The sequence below is a fragment of the Calonectris borealis genome, chromosome 1 (genome assembly GCF_964195595.1).
Source record: "Calonectris borealis chromosome 1, bCalBor7.hap1.2, whole genome shotgun sequence".
Lineage (NCBI taxonomy): Eukaryota > Metazoa > Chordata > Aves > Procellariiformes > Procellariidae > Calonectris > Calonectris borealis.
In genome coordinates, this window is record NC_134312.1 from 109,091,437 (window position 1) to 109,109,685 (window position 18,249).

General features: G+C 42.9%; 1 protein-coding gene across 1 annotated transcript; it reads right to left on the reverse strand.

Moving 5' to 3' along the window:
- Positions 1–287: 287 nt before the first annotated feature.
- HSPA13 (heat shock protein family A (Hsp70) member 13) lies at positions 288–9,019 on the reverse strand. Its single transcript, XM_075170389.1, has 5 exons — positions 8,876–9,019; positions 7,359–7,699; positions 6,203–6,416; positions 5,398–5,565; positions 288–3,829 (listed from the first exon to the last, which is right to left on the reverse strand). The coding sequence occupies exons 1-5, from the start codon at positions 8,898–8,900 to the stop codon at positions 3,159–3,161; spliced, it is 1,419 nt and encodes a 472-aa protein (XP_075026490.1). The 5' UTR covers positions 8,901–9,019; the 3' UTR covers positions 288–3,158.
- Positions 9,020–18,249: the final 9,230 nt, after the last annotated feature.

Consider the following 18,249-nt stretch of genomic DNA (forward strand, 5'->3'; position numbering starts at 1 on the left):
CCCAGCCATTCCTTGCTTTCCCTTGTACCAACCTGCACTTCCATTCTCAGTTCCATTCTTCCACCCCAAAATGCAGCTTGAGGAGAAAGGGTTTTTTTCCCCTCCCACCCCAGTTCCTAACACACCTCCCTCCCACTTCCCAGAGAAAATCTGTTACTCAGGGTATAGCAACCCCTTGGCAAGTTGAGGAATTACCACCTCATCCTATAACCTCCAAATGAATTCAAGGAGGACAGAGAAATAGTGCTGTTACAGTATTTCCCTGAGAAACTGAAACAAGACATGTCCAAGGGACAGAAATTCCTTTTATTAAAAACATTCTAAAAGGTTATTTATAAAATGCATTTCATCATCTGCACTTGGAAACAATTCATGAACATACAGTTGGTGAGGCATCTTATACTTTCAGAAGTTCAATTCACAAAACAAGCTTTAGCTCTATAACTTTGTTACACACCTAACACCACAGGCAACCATACTCAGATTTCAAGGATTGTTTGTAGAAAGATTTCAGCCTTAAAATACCAATTTGTTTAAAGAGAGACTTTTGGTAAGCAGTACATGTGCATACCTGGAAATATCCACATAGTACAGTGGACTCATCTTTAAAATTCAATGGTTTGTGCCAAAATACAGTACTAAAATCAAGACACAAAATAAATAGCTTGAATGCAGAACTCACAAAACAGTTATTTAATAAATAAGGATGCATTGCGAGATATCCAATGTACAGTAACTTCTCTACTAAAAAATCTGTATAGAAATCTGAATAAATACCCTTTTGTGAATTTTTTTAAAACAAGTAAACAACTCACCCTTCCTTTACAATTCCCAGATTAACACTGAAGGAGATTCAACTCCTCCAGAGTGAAGGACTATGCGAAAGAAAAAGAAAGTAGTACTTCATTTATTTGCATCGAGACTTCAACAGTTTAAAGTGACTCCCACACTCCTACCTAACTTGTCCTATTAAAAGCTTTTTGCAATTTTAGTTTAACTTCACTGTGGTTTTATTTTTATACAGGTCTGCTCATTTTACACAGTGCATTAAAAAAAAAAATGAAGACTAAAGACCTACTGTAACTCCAGTAGACTTTGAGATGAATTTCCAGCAGGGCAGAAGGAAAGGCCACAATGACTCCAAAGACATTGGAGTATGTGTTGAATTACATAAATTTTTATCCGCAAAGCAAAGGCCCCAAATAGCAACTGTGTACGAGAGCTGTACTGTACATCGGCATTCATACATGATTTCACTGAAGAGGCACTTCCTTCAATGCAGGAGTTACCACAGGACTTACCACTCACTCTTTACAACTGTGCAACATTTTCTTTTGAACACATTACCACATGTTACTGGAAGTTCCGCACAGACTTAGAGACAGGGTCGCTTTCAAAGAGGTACAAAGGAAAAAATCCTCAAATTAAAAAATCACTTTGGTTTTCAACTCAGGGAAATTAAACAGATGTTAGCAGTATTTTGGGAATCCTCTGTGAAGTTAAACAATGCTGATGGGATGGTTGTGCAACTATGATTCCATTTAAGAGGATTTTAATTGGATTACTTCAAAGATACATTTAGACAATAGCTATGCAAACAGCTGAATCAGCACAACTGATTTATGGCAGTGCCATAAGTCAGGCCTACCGCCAGGAGAATAATAAGCCTATTTTAATACAGTCATAGGTTAAACAATAAATCTAAGCCCCACGCTTTATCTTGGCAAGCTTAGTACAAACAAAATTATGGTGGAGCATACAAGAAGATGCTTAGAACCACCTGTTACTAGAGCTTACCCAATTAAGACTGGGTTGATGGATGTTAAAGCCAGTCTTCGCTGAGTGAAGTGTTTTCATCAAAGAAAGTTCTACACAGATAAAAGAATTCAGCTGGCCTTTAAGTACTGATTTAACCCTCTGAAGAGAGCAGAACTGTCACCAATTTTTTTTTTTCAGACCATTAATTTTTTTTTTCTCCTCATGCATCTGCTAGATAGCTGGGTAGCAAACTATTTGCCTAAAATGAAGTCCTAAGAAGCGCTACCTCAGATCCTGAGTTACACACACTGCTTCCTTCCCAAAAGAACAGCTACAATCTCTGATCTCTGTTCAGAGCGGGGATATGACAAAACTTAAACCAGAGGTAGAGCTAAGAAGTACAAAATAGTTGAGTAAATTTTCATTTACTAGGACTACAGGAACTAGATTGCATCCAGGCAGTCCGTTCTGTCCCACACTTTCTCCCTGAAAACAGTTCGGCTTGGGGTACTCAAGGGGAAAGAAGTCTCTTGTAGTTGTGCAACAATGAAATTCATGTTGGTCAAATTCAAGGGAAGATACACAGATGTGGCTTTAAGATACATAAAATCACTGCAGTTTTCAAATGAGGCGGGGGGAGGTATAAACAGTTGGCGATATGCCCTTGTTCTCTGCGGAGAACAGCAGTGGTATGACAGCAGCACCTGTATGTTAACCATCAAAGCCAGATCAGGAAGTAAGCCCTTGGAGACACACTAAGTAACTCCACATGTGCAAGAGCCAAGTTCCTTAATACAGTTCGGCTGAAACATGAGACAATTTGCCATATAGCCTCAGTAATACCATTATGCTGTTATGAACAGCAGAAGAATCAAGTGAATTCCTAAGTCTCATTCAAGCTGCAACATGCCTTTTAGAAAGGTGCTTAAATGCTCAAATGACTCAGTTTAATAAATAAATTTAAGCTCAACACTGCTAGTACTATGTGCATTAACACTGCTTCACATTTTCAAAGTAAATACATTGGACCTGGAAATACCTACAGTACCCTATCACATTCCCTCTAACCTTTGGTCACACTCCCTTTATATTTTAAACATACACCTCTTCAGGATTTGCTAACAAAATTTAGCAAGAAAATGTGAGTGTGTCATCACTAGCATTTTCATCCAATATTCAATCTACAAGCAAGTACAGGACAGTCCAGAACTTCAAAAACCACTCGTACCTTTAAAGTAACATCTAGCTTTGACACAGTTAGGCATCCAGTAACACCTAACGGGAATAGATAAAAAGTGAATATAATATGGCTAAGATTAGGCTCCACTGGCAGTCAGATAAGTATGCACCATCAGAGTACACTTTTGGAGAGGTGGAATGCAATGGGGAAGAGTTTACATTCAGTTAAAATTAGTCTTCTGTAAATGCTTATTAGGTATTTCTATAGCGCTGACTTGGAGAGGCCAGGACCCACCAACAATTCCTGCTTGGATAGCTACGCCCGTTACAACTGCTAGATCAGGATCTACAGAGGTGTTAGGTTCCTTTCCAAAGAAATCCCGAATAACTTTGCGTATTTGAGGAATCCGGGTGGAGCCTCCAACTAACACGATTTCATCCACTTCTGCTTTGTGTAGGTGGCCTTCCTTCAACACCTGTTCAATGGGCACAAGAATCTTCTCAAAAAGGTCCTCATTTAACATCTCAAATAGCTTCCTAGAGATTTCTGTTTCAAACACAACTTTCACAAAGTTGTTCTCTACTTCTGAAGTGTCTCCAAGATTTTTCAGATCTTTTGCTTTTTGTGAAGGCTTGCCTTTTAGCCCAGTGTTTGGTTTTACCTCACTTCCTGGAAGTTCCTTTGTAAGCTTCCTTTCTGGCATAGTCAACGACACCCTGAGCGTAGCTGCCTCATGAACAGTCAGATTTAACTTAACTGCTTCCACAGCCTGTCTCAGGCGATGTATTTCTTCTTTTCTTGTTGGCAGAGAACCATACATTTGATGGAGCTGATCATATAAATACAGCATCAACCTCTGATTAAAATCCTGTCCTCCGAGTTTGTTGTTACCTGAAACATCAGAATAGAAGGCATCAGACACATCACCTTCAAAGCTTCAGAAAGCAGCACGCATCTTATCTTTTACTGGGAGATGGTTCTCAAGGGCCAGAACAATGATACTAGGACTGTAAGCATAGAGCAAGAGATCACAGAGCTAGGAAAATAGACATAATTGTCGTCGACTGAAGAACACATGATCAATAGTAATTTCCAGATTTTTATTTAGGAACTATTTTAGAATTTATCCCCCTCAATGTTTTTCCCCTGGAACTGCTCTGCTACACTGTAACAGAAAAAAAAACACAGTGGTTGTTAACTCAGAGGTATTCTCTATAGAAGAAAATACATAACGATTAATTTCTAGCTGGAACCCCGTAACTGAAGTGCAATCTCTCACAGCAAATTGTTTTTTTCCAGCGAAAATTCCCAGTTTCAAATTTCTCTGCCCAGAATGGATTTTTGTCTTGGCACTTCCACAGTACAGCTTTATAGGGATTATTGTTTTAACAGTTTCAAGTTATTCCACGTCTTTATATACCCACACGAAAAATTACATGCTACTGAAGTATACGTATATATTCTGCCGAAAGCGGAAGAAAGTGATAAAATGCAAGCAGTGAACTTCAAGCTGTATTAACAGGCGTATCTTATATTAGCCTTCAGAGAGAGAGGGGAAAGAAAAGTGTTACATATAACCAATTTCTTCTGAAAGATTATTCTTGCACCATGTTTCCAAAAGCTTTCAAACAATTGTTCATGCTTTCCATTCAACAGTTAAAAAATGGCCCACAGATTTTCATCTGTGTTGAGCAATACTCTCAAAGTTCCCACTGTTTTGTTTTGACTGAAAACAGGAATTCACTTTGTAGACTTCCGTCTAAATGAATCAGAATGAAGCTGCTGAATATTTCTTGCTGTTCCACTCCTACTGGACTGAGCAGCAGCTCACATCAAAACTTGTTCATTCAAGGCAAGGCAGACAGTTCACATCACATCTCAGACCTGTCTGAATCCAGGTCATCTGAAAAGCAGTTGTGTATTCACTACAGTTTTACTAAACGCTGCTGCCAGAACTCTTTTCCAAGTGATGAATCACTTTGGCGTATACATATCACAAAACTTACTTCTGGGTTAACAGCATGCGTGTTCCCAAACCCTGCCCAACTGAGCTGGAGCCAAACACAAGGCAAGGATGCTCTAATGCACTGGTTAATGATTTGGCAAATATTTCTGACTTGGACAAAGGTAATAGAAAGATTCGTAAAACCCCCAGCCCCCAGAAGTCCAGTCAAAGTAATTGTAATATGCACCAGCACTTTTACCAGCGGGCACAAAAGCTAACAGCCATGGATAAAATGAAACCACAACTTACTCCTTTGAGTCAGTCAAAACCTGTCAGTTTATCTTAATTGTGGAAACCAGTCACAAACTTCGTTTTGCATGAAAGGCAGCTGAGAACACTTTCGGAGAACACTTCATGACAAGGCTAGTATGTTTTAAAAAGCCACTCTAACAGTGACTTTAGGGGCACCTTTCCTTTCCCCCCACTCCTTGAGAAAGTAAAGCATTTTTCTCACCTGCCATGGCTCGTGTGAGGAACATCCCTCCCTGCTTATTCAACAGAGACACATCCAAAGTTCCTCCACCCAAATCCACCACGAGAACATTAAATACATCAGCTTTGTGGAGTCCATAAGCCATAGCTGCAGCTGTGGGTTCATTGATTACTCGCAAAATTTCTAGCCCTACAAAGAGAAAAGATACCAACCAACACTCAGGTACACTTCAGAAAACCGCAGTTCTCGCATCATGATGACATTTACCATTAGTGGTTTGTTTTGGGTTTTTTGTTTTTGTTTTTAACCAAACTTATCTTAAGTAAAATGTCAAATCTAAAGGAAATAGTTTTCTAAGCAATAATACTCAATGAACTCTTTTCCTTATTTAAGCCTAAAGTAATACTACTTCAGCATCAGGGTGAAGTCATAAACCATGATTTGCCCAAACACATTTCTGCCAGAGAAATCTTTCTAAGGAGATTTATTTCACGTGTTCTATTTCTGTTTAAATTATTGTCCAAGGGTACTCTGTATAGTCTCTCTGTTTGGAGATTACCAAAAAGACTATTTTCCCTGAAGTAAAACTTACTACTTCTAGCTACTTATGTCTGCATTAGTCAGCTGCGCCTGTTGGTACCCAAGAGTTCTCTGCTGTTCCTCACAATTGATAATGGTCTGTAAAAAAAAAAAAAAATCCATTCTAAGGTTCTCTATCACTGATTCACTGTTTCTGTATCCTCCCCAAAGACTTTACTGTTAGTGAAATAAACCTAAAGATAATTTTAAGGCTTCATAGAAAAACACTAGAATAAAGAGACATCACCTGCAAGGTTAGCTGCCTTAATGGTAGAATTCCGTTGCCTTTCATCAAACTCTGCTGGCACAGAGATCACCGCCTTCGAAATGGGCATGCCAAGATAGTCTTCTGCCATCCTCTTCAATTTCAGTAGCAGCTGAGAGCCAATTTGCTCTGGAGTGATGTGAAAAGTTTCATTAGTTGTCACAGAAAATTCAGCTGATCCGTTGTTGTTGAAAATCTAGGAGAAAAAAGCAACACAACCCACAGGTGAGAAGTCTTTTTCTTATGTTCTTCCACCCTGCTCCCGCCACATTTTATTCACATATAGTCTGTTTATTCTGGAAAAATATGAATGTGCTTTTGCCACTTCCGGAATCACGTTTATTCCTTGACTATGAGTATTATGCAAACATGCAACTTAAGGGGTCAGAGTATATCCAGAGTAGCAACACCCACTGTGCCCAGGTAAGACATATTAAAAAAAAACATTAAGACCTAGCAACTGCATAATCAATTTCAACACATTCAAAGACAAAAGTAATGCTTTTTAATCACTAGGTTTACCCTACTGATAAAGCTTCCTACAGGTTCTTCTTTCTGAAAGGAAGCAAACAGATTGGTACTGGAACAGCTTCTCTTAACAAGCAAAGAATTCAAAGACTGTTTGCAGTACTTGAAAATTTGTCTCTTTTCAGCAAATACTGCACCATGCTAAATTAATGCAATACTTTTTTTATTTTTAAAAAGCAGCTTTCAAGATCTGCTGCTGGTAAGTAGAAAAGCGCTAGGGGAAAAAAATGCAGTGGGACAGAGAAGACGTGACTTTTACACTTTTTTTTTTTTAAAAATGTCAGGAAAAAGTGACATTTCAGCAAAGCACAGTTAGAATTTCAAGTAGAAATTTATACTTTAAAAGAAGGGGCTGGAGGTTACCCAGAAACACATTTACACATTTCACAGTAGAGGACAGGGTTCTCTGGAAAATCGCTATCGGCTCTCACGCAGAGGTACGCGCCTTCCACAACCGTTTCCTCCTCCCCTCTCTGGATACCTCTTACGGTTTTCAGGCATATCAGATTTAGCCAAATGACTCAAGGTCAGACAAGCTGATCACCTACTACATGTTTCAAGCGTTCTATGGCCTACTGCTTGGAGAGAACTGAAGAAGATGGCTACTTACCTTAAAAGGATACCTGCTACTTTCACTTTTCAATTCTTCTGAAGTGAAGATTTTCCCAATGAATCTTTTTGCATCATATATGGTGTTCTGAGGATTTGAATCGGCCAGTTCTAGGCCATCATATCCTACATAGACATCTCTGTCTGTGAAAGAGACTATACTTGGTATGCTGTTGTGCCCATTTTCATCTGCAATAACCTTCACCTGCCCTGTTCCAGGAAGAAAGACACCAACAGAGCAGTAAGTCGTGCCAAGGTCAATCCCAATTACTTTCGGTGTAGGCATCGGTAAATATTGCTGTGCCAGATAGCCAGCTAACAAGAGAGCCAAAATAGCTGAACCTGAAACACAATTTTTTTTAAAAATAGGGTTAGAGTATCTACTACTGCAAACTTAGAAGTCAATGCAAATTACACAGCATTATACATTACACCTCATGCAGTTTTATTTCATGCTCTGAAGCCTGTTCAGCTACCTAATTAGCTTTCAATTTCTTCAAAGGTCACCAGCAAGTTCAGGTCTCTTAATTCAACAAAAAGTGCTTAGAAGAGTAAGAAGTCTTAGGCACTAAACACTAAACTGGTTAAAAGAAGCCCAAGAGGTACAGCAAAGCAAAAAATAGCACCACTCTGTAATAATTCTTTTTCTCTCTGCAAGGTACTTCAAAAATATAGGTTAATTAGTATTTTGGGGGGAATTGCCTATGAATTACCCCTAAGGGACATCTAGTTAATAAGGCTGCACAAAATCACAGTGAAATGAAAAACTCCCGATTCAAACATCTCCTCCAACTTCACTGGAAGTCGAAAAATAAGGAGGTGCAAAGCCATGCTAACTCCTCCTATTTCAGTCATAGCTTCCAAAGAGCATCTTCCCACACCTCTGGATTCCTTCCATGCCTTGAAAACAAGGGGTAGACTAGTTTAAGGGCAGAGTAGGTTTGGGGTTTTTTTTAATTTTCCATATAATCAACAGACAAAGCAAGAATCCCAAAAATGTAATATAAAGCAATGCCTCAGAGAAGGAAAAAGAGCACCAGCAAACAAACAAAATCTCAAGAAGAAATCTAAATGGCTTAAATTACAAAGAGCGGATAAGCTCTTTTCCCCAGCAGGGAAGGGCTGTCACAGCTGTCCTTCAAACAGACCAGTGAGAAAGAACAGGTTTAGTTTTGGCCGCGAACCTCCCAAGGCATTTCTGAGCAACACGCCACGGAGCACTCCGGCTTTGCAAACAGAGGAGCACCCGCACACGCCGCAGGAAGCCGTGCCGTCCTGGAAAGCCAGTCCGGGCGATAACGCTGGCGGAGCCCCAGCAAAACCACACAGCCGCGGCCAGCGGCCAACGCCTGAGGCGGGGTGACAAGGCGCGCCTGGGCCCTGCCAGGCGGAGGCCGCCACAGGCGGGGCGGGGGCTTCCCAACGCTCCGCCGGTCCCACCACCGCCCGCCCCCCGGGCACCGTCCCCCCAGCAGCCCGAGGGACGGACCGGGCCCCTGGGCCCCCGCCCGCGCTCACCCAGCACCGCCATCTGCCCGGCCATCGCTGCCCGCCGGCCCCGGCAGCGCCCGCCAACGCCGACTATTGACGGCTCCTTCCGGGCCGCGCCACGCGGCACGCCGGGACTGGTGGTACGCGCGTCCCGCCCGCCCCAGTGGCGCTCGCCTGCTGCAGAGGGCGAGAAAACCACTTCTCCCAGGAGGCACAGGGGCGCGGCTATTTCCGTCGGACACCAGCCAATGGGCTGAGAGAAGAGTCGTTCGGCAGCAGCGGAGGGGAGGAACAGGTAGCGAGGGAAGATGCTCGTCACCCCTCCGGGCGCATGCGCAAATCAGGGCTGCCCGGGTCGCGGTGCCTGCTGGGAGCGGTAGTTCGGTTGGTGGCGGCGCAGCACCCCCCCAGGCCGTGGCCGCCATCTCTGTGGGGAGGGTGCGCTGGGCGCCAGGGCAGCGGCTGGGTGTCTGGGGCGGTAAGGACGCCCAGCTTCCCGCCCGTCCCGAGCGTCATCCTCCCATGGGGGCAAGGGCAGACGGCACGCCGCGGTGCCGGGCAGGGACGTGGGGCGGGGGCCCGGCCCCGGCAGCCGCCGCTGCTGTGGCCGCACCCCGAGCACTGGCCTGCCGGTGTGAGGCGTTAGAGACCGTAGATCCGGCACTGCCACATCAGCACGCGTTAAAACTATTAGGCCTTTAAAAATAATTATAACATGTATTATTTCTTTTTATTTTAATATATTATTACTGGCGTTCGTACTTCACAGGCTTTCGCGAAGGCGAGGCGGGCAGCTGCCCTGCCAGCCCCGGGGCAGACGCTGACAGTAAAGCGAAGCCACAGGTGCGGGTATCGCACAGCGCGGGGCCACTGCGGCCGCGGCGTTCTGGAAAAGCGCTGGCTGCTGTGGTGAAGAGGACTTAGCCGTGGAAGCCCCCTGCTCAGGGGCCTGACGCTTACTGCCGGTGCCTGTCCTGGCGACAGACCGAGACCATCCGGGACCTGGGAAGGGGTTTTGATCCGACACACTAAGCTGAAGCAGAGTACTCGTGTTTCATCTTCTCTCTCATGCTATCTCGAGAGAGCACCAGGGTCTCCTGCGCTCAGGTTACACTTTCCCTTTTAAAAACATTTCATCTCCTGTCCCTGAAGTGCTCTGATGCGGTTTTGCAGCTTAACAGCGTTCTTTGAATGTAATGGTTCAACAGTGAGACGGCCATGGCAGCTTTTACCTCTTCATATCAATGGTGAGGGGAGATTTCCTTCTTGCCCATCTGACATTTAACCAAGTAAGGAGAATTCTGCAGACGAAACCTGCCTCTCAAATGCATCCTGGAGGAGCAGAAGTAGTAATTAATCCAAGAAATACAACATGAGGTACAATGTGGGTTTTGCTTCTTGTCAGCTGTCCCTCTGCTAAGTTCTGCTCTTATAAGGAGTAACAGATTTTCAGGTTGTTGCAAATCAGGTTTCTGTTTCAGGCAGAAATTAATTGTGAGAATCTGGTGTTTTCTTGATGCTGCTTAAGTTAGATGTTTTTTAATAGAAAATATTCATAAATGAGTAGCTAGTAACAAATAGCACAGTGGAAGAAAAGTTTGGCTAAGTTCTATTGCAGTTACCATCTCTAGCACCTCTATTTCTAATTGATGGAAAGACACATAACCCAGAAGTAATTCCCAGGAGCTTACTTCTTACAAGCTTCTTTTTCATACAAAAAGCAGCACCACTTTAAGAGTAAAAAATTTATGCATCCTCCACTTATTGTTAACATAGTGATGTGGTTTATTCTCTGTATGAGAAGGTGGAAACTCCTTGGTAAGGGAAGAGAAGGTTAAACCATTCAGCCTCCTTAATGACTCATGATCTGACTGTTTTCTAATTCCGTATCTAACTAATTTCTTTTCCATACAGCAGAGTTCAATACTTTAATTCATGTTTCTTGAAGTGACACCATTGTAATTGTGGTCATTCTTAAGTTATTTAAGTGCGGGAAAACTTGTCATCATTGTTTACAGTATTGCTTCACTTCTGTTACTCAAGCACAGGCACTTTGTATTTTATGCAACTGTCAGTGGATGGTGAGCAGAAAAAGATTTAGTGAAAACAGGGCATACAATTAAATTGGGTTTCGTTCATAATTTTGATATGTGATAGCAACCAGATGTTTTAATACATAGCATCTGAAATGTCACACTGCAGAATGCAGATATGTAGGGATGTTTTTTAAAAATACCGATACAAAACCTAATTTCAGAGAATTCATCCTTTTCTAAAGCATAGGTCAGGCTCTGCTTTTCATCCTGGAGGTTAAAACTCTGAAAGACATTGGGATCACTTGATAACATACCTGCTGAAGGACAGAATTCAGATGCCCTTTCCTATATAGCTTCCGTTCTATTTCTTCAAAACAAAGCTGCTTAATGAATTCTGCGTATCAGTCAAGGCCTCCCCACCTGACTCTGCCTCCCCTGGAGGCCGGCCTGTTCCCTGCAGAATTACACAGCACAGGCCACCTGCCTGGGAGTCAAATCAAGGAGAGCATCTCAGCAGGCTTTCTGCCCTGCAGCAAAGGTAGATCATGCCAAAAACTCCTTCAGAAGCCACCTTCCTCCCTGTAGCTGTTTTTGCTTTTTCTGTAATTTGAAGGCTGGATCCACCCTACATACTCTGTAGTCCCTTGAAGGCAACATTTGATCTTCAGCACCCATGCTCAGATGAAGTCCAGAAGAGCCTGATTTTTTTCCCACATCTTCTCTATGACCTATCAGGACCTGCTCATGGATACTCCTGGACGCTGCACAGAGATGCCTGACTTCTCTTGCATCTGCAAAATTGGTAGAACTAATCCTTGTGAGTTTGTCCTTGTTTTTTGGGGCATTACCAGAGTGTCTTCTGGATCAGCTTCTTTTACCTACCCTCACAGAGCTCTCGTCCAGGAGGGTGAGACCTGTTTCCATTTTCTTCCTTTATCTGAAGGGGTGCTACACCCAGGAGTGGGTTGTTCAGAAGCAGAAGGGAACATTCAGTGTTTCTGGAGAAAATTGCTTGGTTTTGCACAGAATAATGAAATATTCATTGGTCAATAGAGGGAGAGGCTTGTTTGGCTGGGAGGGGAAAGCTATGAGTAGCCCCTGCCCCATAGACTGCCTTGTGGGGAATACATAAACGTGATTAGGGGCAGACACTGGAAGGCAGACCTTTTGTTCCTGAAACATCGTGCTTTAGCCACTTCCCTGTAATGGCAGGCAAGGCGCGTACTGCCATGTTTAACATCCTCACCTGAGAGTGTGCAACGCAAGTTCAGACTCATACAACTGCTTTTAAAAAGCCCATTGCTGTGATAAAGCTTCACTGGCTGTAGCTGAATTAAGGTAAGCGAGGTGCTGTGGTGACATGGGCTACTAGGACTGAACAGCTTCTGGTATCTGCTGGTTTGGATACCAGCAGATGGCTGGGCAGCATCAACCGGCCCTCAGCGACCGCCCACTGGGCCCTCAACGCTCGCCTGCCGCTGACCTGAGTGGAAGGTGGGCATGCAGCTAACTCCCTCCGAGGGTCTGGGCCAAGTGCTTGTTTATCCTTATTAGTGCATCTATTCACTCTGGTAGTAAGCTGTTTATAACATTTCAAAAGCTTTTCAGGGATTAATTTCCTTCAAGGGGCTGTTTTTTTCCCCCGGTGCTTTGATAGGTGGAGGTAAACACGTTTTTGTCTGCAAGTAGCTTGAGGGAGAGAGTTGTTCTTAAAATGTAAGAGCAGAGGCTGGTTTTAAAACGATCTCCCATCAGATGTGAACTGGTGTCTGCAGGAAAAAAACCTGCTACACTGGGGATTATCGCTCAAACCGTAGACCTGTGATGTGCTAAACATACTTCAAGCATTCGGTGTGTGTGGAATCAAATACAGCTCATTTTCATTTGTAGGATGCTTTGCATCAGCTGTATCCCTGCACTTGGAGAAAAGGGAATTGAATTTGCAAAGCATCCTCTTCTCTGCCGTCGTACAAAACAGGGCTTCCTCTTTCTAGGGTTTACTCAGTGAGTGCTTTCCGCACTGTCTTAAAAATTTTCAAGCCAGTGTCCAAAACCAAAACACAGGTGGCCAGGGTATAGTCAAAACATGGTTTGATCCCAGCAACCCAGTATGATCAAACTGTGTTTTCCCACTGTGAAGGAGGAAGGGGGAGAGGGATTTGGATCCACTTCTTAGATGGAGAGTGTAATCAATGTCTCTGTGAGAAGGAAGGCAATTTATTTAGATGCTAGAATCTGAAACCTCATTTTCAGTTTTTAATGTAGGTAAAAGTAGGTTCTTAGCCTTAGTGCAATCACATCATCAAAATTACCGAGAACCTCACTGATAGTTCCTTTCCCTAATTAAAACATTGATCTTCTCCTGCTGTATACGGTTGGGAAAGGGAAGGATTTCACCAGTGCCCAGTCTTCCTCTGACAGACAGTTCAATGTCAGGCAGCTGGAAGAGAAGTATAACCTTCAATTTAGATGCAAAAGTTTCCATTTAAATTCCAGCATATAGCTTAAAGATTTCTGGCTCCCATTGAGTGGCTGACTGGCCATCTCCAGGCAGGTGTGCGCTGAATTCTTCATTCGCTGGAAACCCGCTCCCCAGCCAGAGGCAGCAGGAACTGCTTCGAGCTGCTGGGGGGATTCGTAGCCCCAGAGAGCGGAACCACGAGGCATGAGACGAGTGTGAGAAGCTTCCAGCAGATGTCTCTGCCATGCAGTGCTGCTTCCCCACGCCGCTTTCCATGTTTGACAGATACCTGCAGATTCATGTAAAGCGTATTAACCTTTTGCAATCGTTATCCAAATTCTTGGAAAGGCATAAGTCATGAAAATGGTGCCTCATTTTTCATTACAGTTTATTTAATTGCCTTAACATACCCATTTCACTGAACCCTTGTGAAATCATTTTGAGGTTAACAATGAAATTACTATTTCCCCTTTCATGAATACAGTTGCAGTGATAACCCAGTAGATGTCCCGGAAAAACAGTCTGGAAGAGAAATGAAATTTTCACAGGTCTCTCTCCACTTCTCTACTTGAATTTCAGATGGTCTGCATGCTGATACAGCTTGCTGTGGTGTGGAAAAAAAAAAAAGAGACCTTTTATTGAAGAGACAAAGCAGGTTTGGCACTTACTGATCTGGTAACTGAGAGTTTCTCTTCCTGCTTCACCAGAGTGCCATTTTGGGTAGGTGTTTCAAGGCCAACGGCTGAGCGGCAGCTGTGGGATTGGCCGAATCCTCCCCAGCCACCGGCAGCCTGGGTTAGTGGGGCTGGATCGTGTCTTGGCTTGGATTCCTGCTGCTGTCTGGAGCACATCATCCACCTTCTGTTCAGCTCGGGTGTCCGGTGTGGACGCAGGGGGAACGATACCGCAGTAACGCCAGGGGCGACAGGAAAACTGATGGCTTGTACAACTGTTCGGTGACAACAAGGTGCTGCAAAGTGCAACCTAGAGCACAAGGAGGAGGATATGGCTGGGACTGTCGTCATCTGCACGAATAGTGATAGTGATAATGATAATGAACAAGAGTCCTAGCAGTCTCCCAGGAGGCCATTTTCTCATTCACATTGTTGCTTTGTATATGAAATCCATACAGATGTCAGTCAGGCGTGTCGATTTTGTCTATTATAAATGACAACAAAAGGATAAACAGAGGAATGCACTCAGATATAGCTGCCTTAACAGCGAGCTCCCCAGGCAAAAGAGAAGAGGTTTTGCAGTATGTGTGGATAGAGACAACTTCTGCTTTTCTTTTTGTGGGGTACTAAGGCTAAAGTATCAGAATATCTATTTTACACTTGTTGTTTTCCTGAAGGTATTACCTACAGTATCTCAGTGGGTTTGTACACTGGATGAGAACTTTTGGGCCTTTACGGTGAATCTTTCCACTGGCACAGAAGATCTATTTCAGTTATCACTTACAAGTAGTGTTACGGTATCCAGGAGCAACTATGCTATGCCTGTTTTCATAGAAGAGCTAGTCCCTGGCCCAAATTATTTCTAATCCAAGTATACAGGAGAAATAATAGGTAAGAGCATGTATTCCTCTTTACCCAGTGTGAAGCGGAGGAACGCAAAAATTCAGTGGCTCAGCTACTCAAGGATAGACAACAAGCCTGGAGGGCAAATACAGTTTGAAGCAAGACGTCTCAAACATTGTTCCAGGGAGTTCACCACAACATCAGCCTTCTTCCATTCTTTTAAGGAAAGAAATCTATATTAAGGAGGGTCAGCAAAGGTCTGATGGGAGAGAAGTGTCCTCATTTACAGTTGCTATTTGGAAAAAGTGGTAGTGGCATTTCCTAATGATTTTTATAGTACATATCTGTCCTGCAGGAGACAGAGTTGTCATTATTGTATAAATATGTAGCATACTTCAGTTTAATGGATACGTAGTTCGAATACAACTAAAATGTGAGCAAGTTCATCCAGCATTATATAAACTCAGTTTGGTTTTATTTCTGCATGCGATATGTGAAACCAATAGCACTTGACAGCATATCCCACAATGCCTCTTCCATACTCTAGTCCGTCTGAAATAGGGAAAGAAATGTTGAGAACACAGAAGAAGAAAACTCAGTGTCATCAGCCTAAGTCAAGGTCCTTAGTGTTGCTTCGTACCTTCCCAGAACCTCTGGTCAATTGGCATCCACTTCGCATTAGTCGTTGCCTGTGCCAAGGCTTGCAACGTACCTGGAGGGCTCTTAAACCTATTTCTGACAATATTGATGGAATCATTCCGACATTAGTCAGATTACTCTTACAAGACAAGCAAAGATGTTAGCCGCAGCGTGTCTTCTTTTCTCAGCATCACTCCCCCATGCACTGTCATGTGAGTAGCAAGTGTCTGTTTAGCCTGGAGAGTAGTTTGTTGGAAGCAGATACTGTAAAGTAAGAGCCATTCTAGAAGAAGTGTGCACTGCTCCGGAAAATGATCCAACCACAGAAGCAGAAATGAGTCTTTCTGTGCAATCACAATAAAATAAAACTCCCATGCCAGCTTTCTCTCTCTTTCTTGAATGATTGTGCTGTGTATAGGTCTGCTGGACTGCCTCAATATCTTTCTTGCAGCCAGTAATTCATTGCCATGTTTTTGGCTCAGTCCTGCTGCTCAGATACGCAAGTGCATGCTTTTGCCTATTTGAAAAATCAGCTATTGCATTTGCACACACCAGCACAGTAGTAGACTTTACAAGATATGTGAAATCTGCGTGCCAGCATATTTGTGGGCACCGAGCCCTTAAGCTTCAGAATATTTTTACTGAATACAAAATACTGATAAAAATGCAACAGCATGTTTATGTCGTTGTCCTAAGAAACATTTCTGACTATATGCAAACAGTCTCATTGGGCAGGACTGCTTTTTTTTTTGCTTAGCACATAGCACAAAGGGGGCTGGGGCTGTCGGCCTGCTGAGGTGCTCCTACAGTGCCAATAATTACAATTAAAAAGCAGCGTGAGGGAGGGATTTTGCAATCTCAGAAAGATGTAATGGAAGTATATTAATTTCTGCTGAATTGTTGGGACAGAGAATGCATCTCTTCATATGTTCTGGAGAAGCCCTAAATGTTTCCCATCTCAGTATAATAGCTCTTTTCTTGCTGTCAGTCAGTCCCAAAGTGAGCAGAGCTGACAGATGTCGATTCTTTCAGATTTTCCGTTTCCTAAGGACCTTGACAGCTTCAGCTGCAGGAACAACAAACTTACTCCTTTTTTTTCCATACCTGTTTACTCCCACCGTAGCTGTCCTCTCTCTCACAAGGAGATGTAGATTCAGTTCATATCATGCAACATCAATACTTCACCCTCACTTTGCTGAAAAGGATCCAAGGAACAATACAACGTGCTACCTGTCCTTCTCTGTCTGCCGTATACTTCCGTACTTTCATTTCAGAAGCAGTTAGGTATGACAGAAGAACTGTAGGATAGATATAGATATATAATGATGTGCTACTCAAAAAGAATATAATTAGGCAACTGCTACACATCTACAATACCTACAATATGCATATCAGCAAAATAAAACAAAAACAAATGGAAGAAAGGTTTTGCAATTTCAGTGGTAATAAATAATCTGATTTGAAAGATCTGTGCCTGCATCCTTGTTGCTATTATATTAATTTAAAGCAAAACAGTAGTTGTATATCATGCTGTTTATGGACACAGTTAGTAATATGCAGCTTTTTGAAGTTGGATTACACATTCTGTCTCAAATATGGCATGTCCGGATCGTTCCAAAGGGTGTGTGATTGGGAGCCAAACAGTTAAACCTCTTTGGTAATTGGCTTTCGTACAGCAGATCTCCCGTAAAATCACATTGAGTTGACTGTTACCTGCAGTCACCGGGGGCTAGTAATTCATTGCCATTTTGTTTCTTCGTTCTGGTTTCTGTGTGTGGGTAAGAATGTTATGGATAAGCCTGTTTCTGTGTGACTGGTTTATATATTTTAGTTTTGAATTGCGTGGACCTAAAATCTGATCAGGACAAGCAAAGCCTATTTATTTTTTTCTAGAAAGTTCATTAGACAAAAAGCTTCACTAGCTGAAGCCTTTCCCCGGTTCTCAGAAGAACTCTTTAATTTTTTTAGTGCAGATGGATAGATTTTAGCTCAAATGTGTGATAAACAGTTAGGAGCAGAGCTCTTCCTGTAAAAGGCAGTCCTAAGAAAAATGTGGTTTAGTTTGCAACCTACGATAATCTTAATGAGATATTTTATCGAGGCCCTGTCAGGAAAATCAGCGTGCAATCTCTATGCCACTTTTAAACAAGGTATATTATCTATCTTTTTTCCCTCCTCACTTGACCGGAACATGAAGCTTTCTCTATCCTATACCAAAAGACAGCAAAAGAAATGGAGAAAAAAAGCAATTTTCTTTTTAAACACAAACATTTTAAATGACCTGGGGGAAGTGATCGCTGCTGGGAAACTGATCCACCTCTCTGCTCCTCCTGCTGCTGATCTCCATCCGGCTGGGTGCTTTGCAACCTCCCTCGCACCCGCGCTGTGTGGCACTGCCAGCTTTTCCAGCTCGCAGAGCATCGGGAGAGCCCTACACACAAAACTTGGTGAATCCCGTGCCTGCCCCTCTGGGTGGAGCGCACAGTCCAATAATGCCATCCGGTAGCATAGTCTTGGCTCATTTTCAGCAGTTAAGCAAAAAGTCCATTGCAAACCCATCTATGCAACAATATTTAGAGCTAAACAAAATTGAGAAAGTCAGGATCGGGGAGAAAACAGTTCATGATGAAAGAAAAAGGCCGCATTTGTTGGATAGTCTGGTTCAACCTGCTCTCACCACCGTTGTGCCTTTCCATATCTATTTTCCAGCTCTTACTTTTTTAATACAGAATAAATGTTCTGTCTGCC

What these genes read in the sequence shown, in the direction of transcription:
- HSPA13 (XM_075170389.1), bottom strand. Translation starts at nt 8,900, where the DNA reads ATGGCCGGGCAGATGGCGGTGCTGG. An exon ending in CGGGCAGATGGCGGTGCTGG is followed by an intron (nt 7,700 to 8,875) that starts GTGAGCGCGGGC and finishes ATTGTGTTTCAG; the next exon opens with GTTCAGCTATTTTGGCTCTC. An exon ending in TAAGGCAGCTAACCTTGCAG is followed by an intron (nt 5,566 to 6,202) that starts GTGATGTCTCTT and finishes TTCTCTTTGTAG; the next exon opens with GGCTAGAAATTTTGCGAGTA.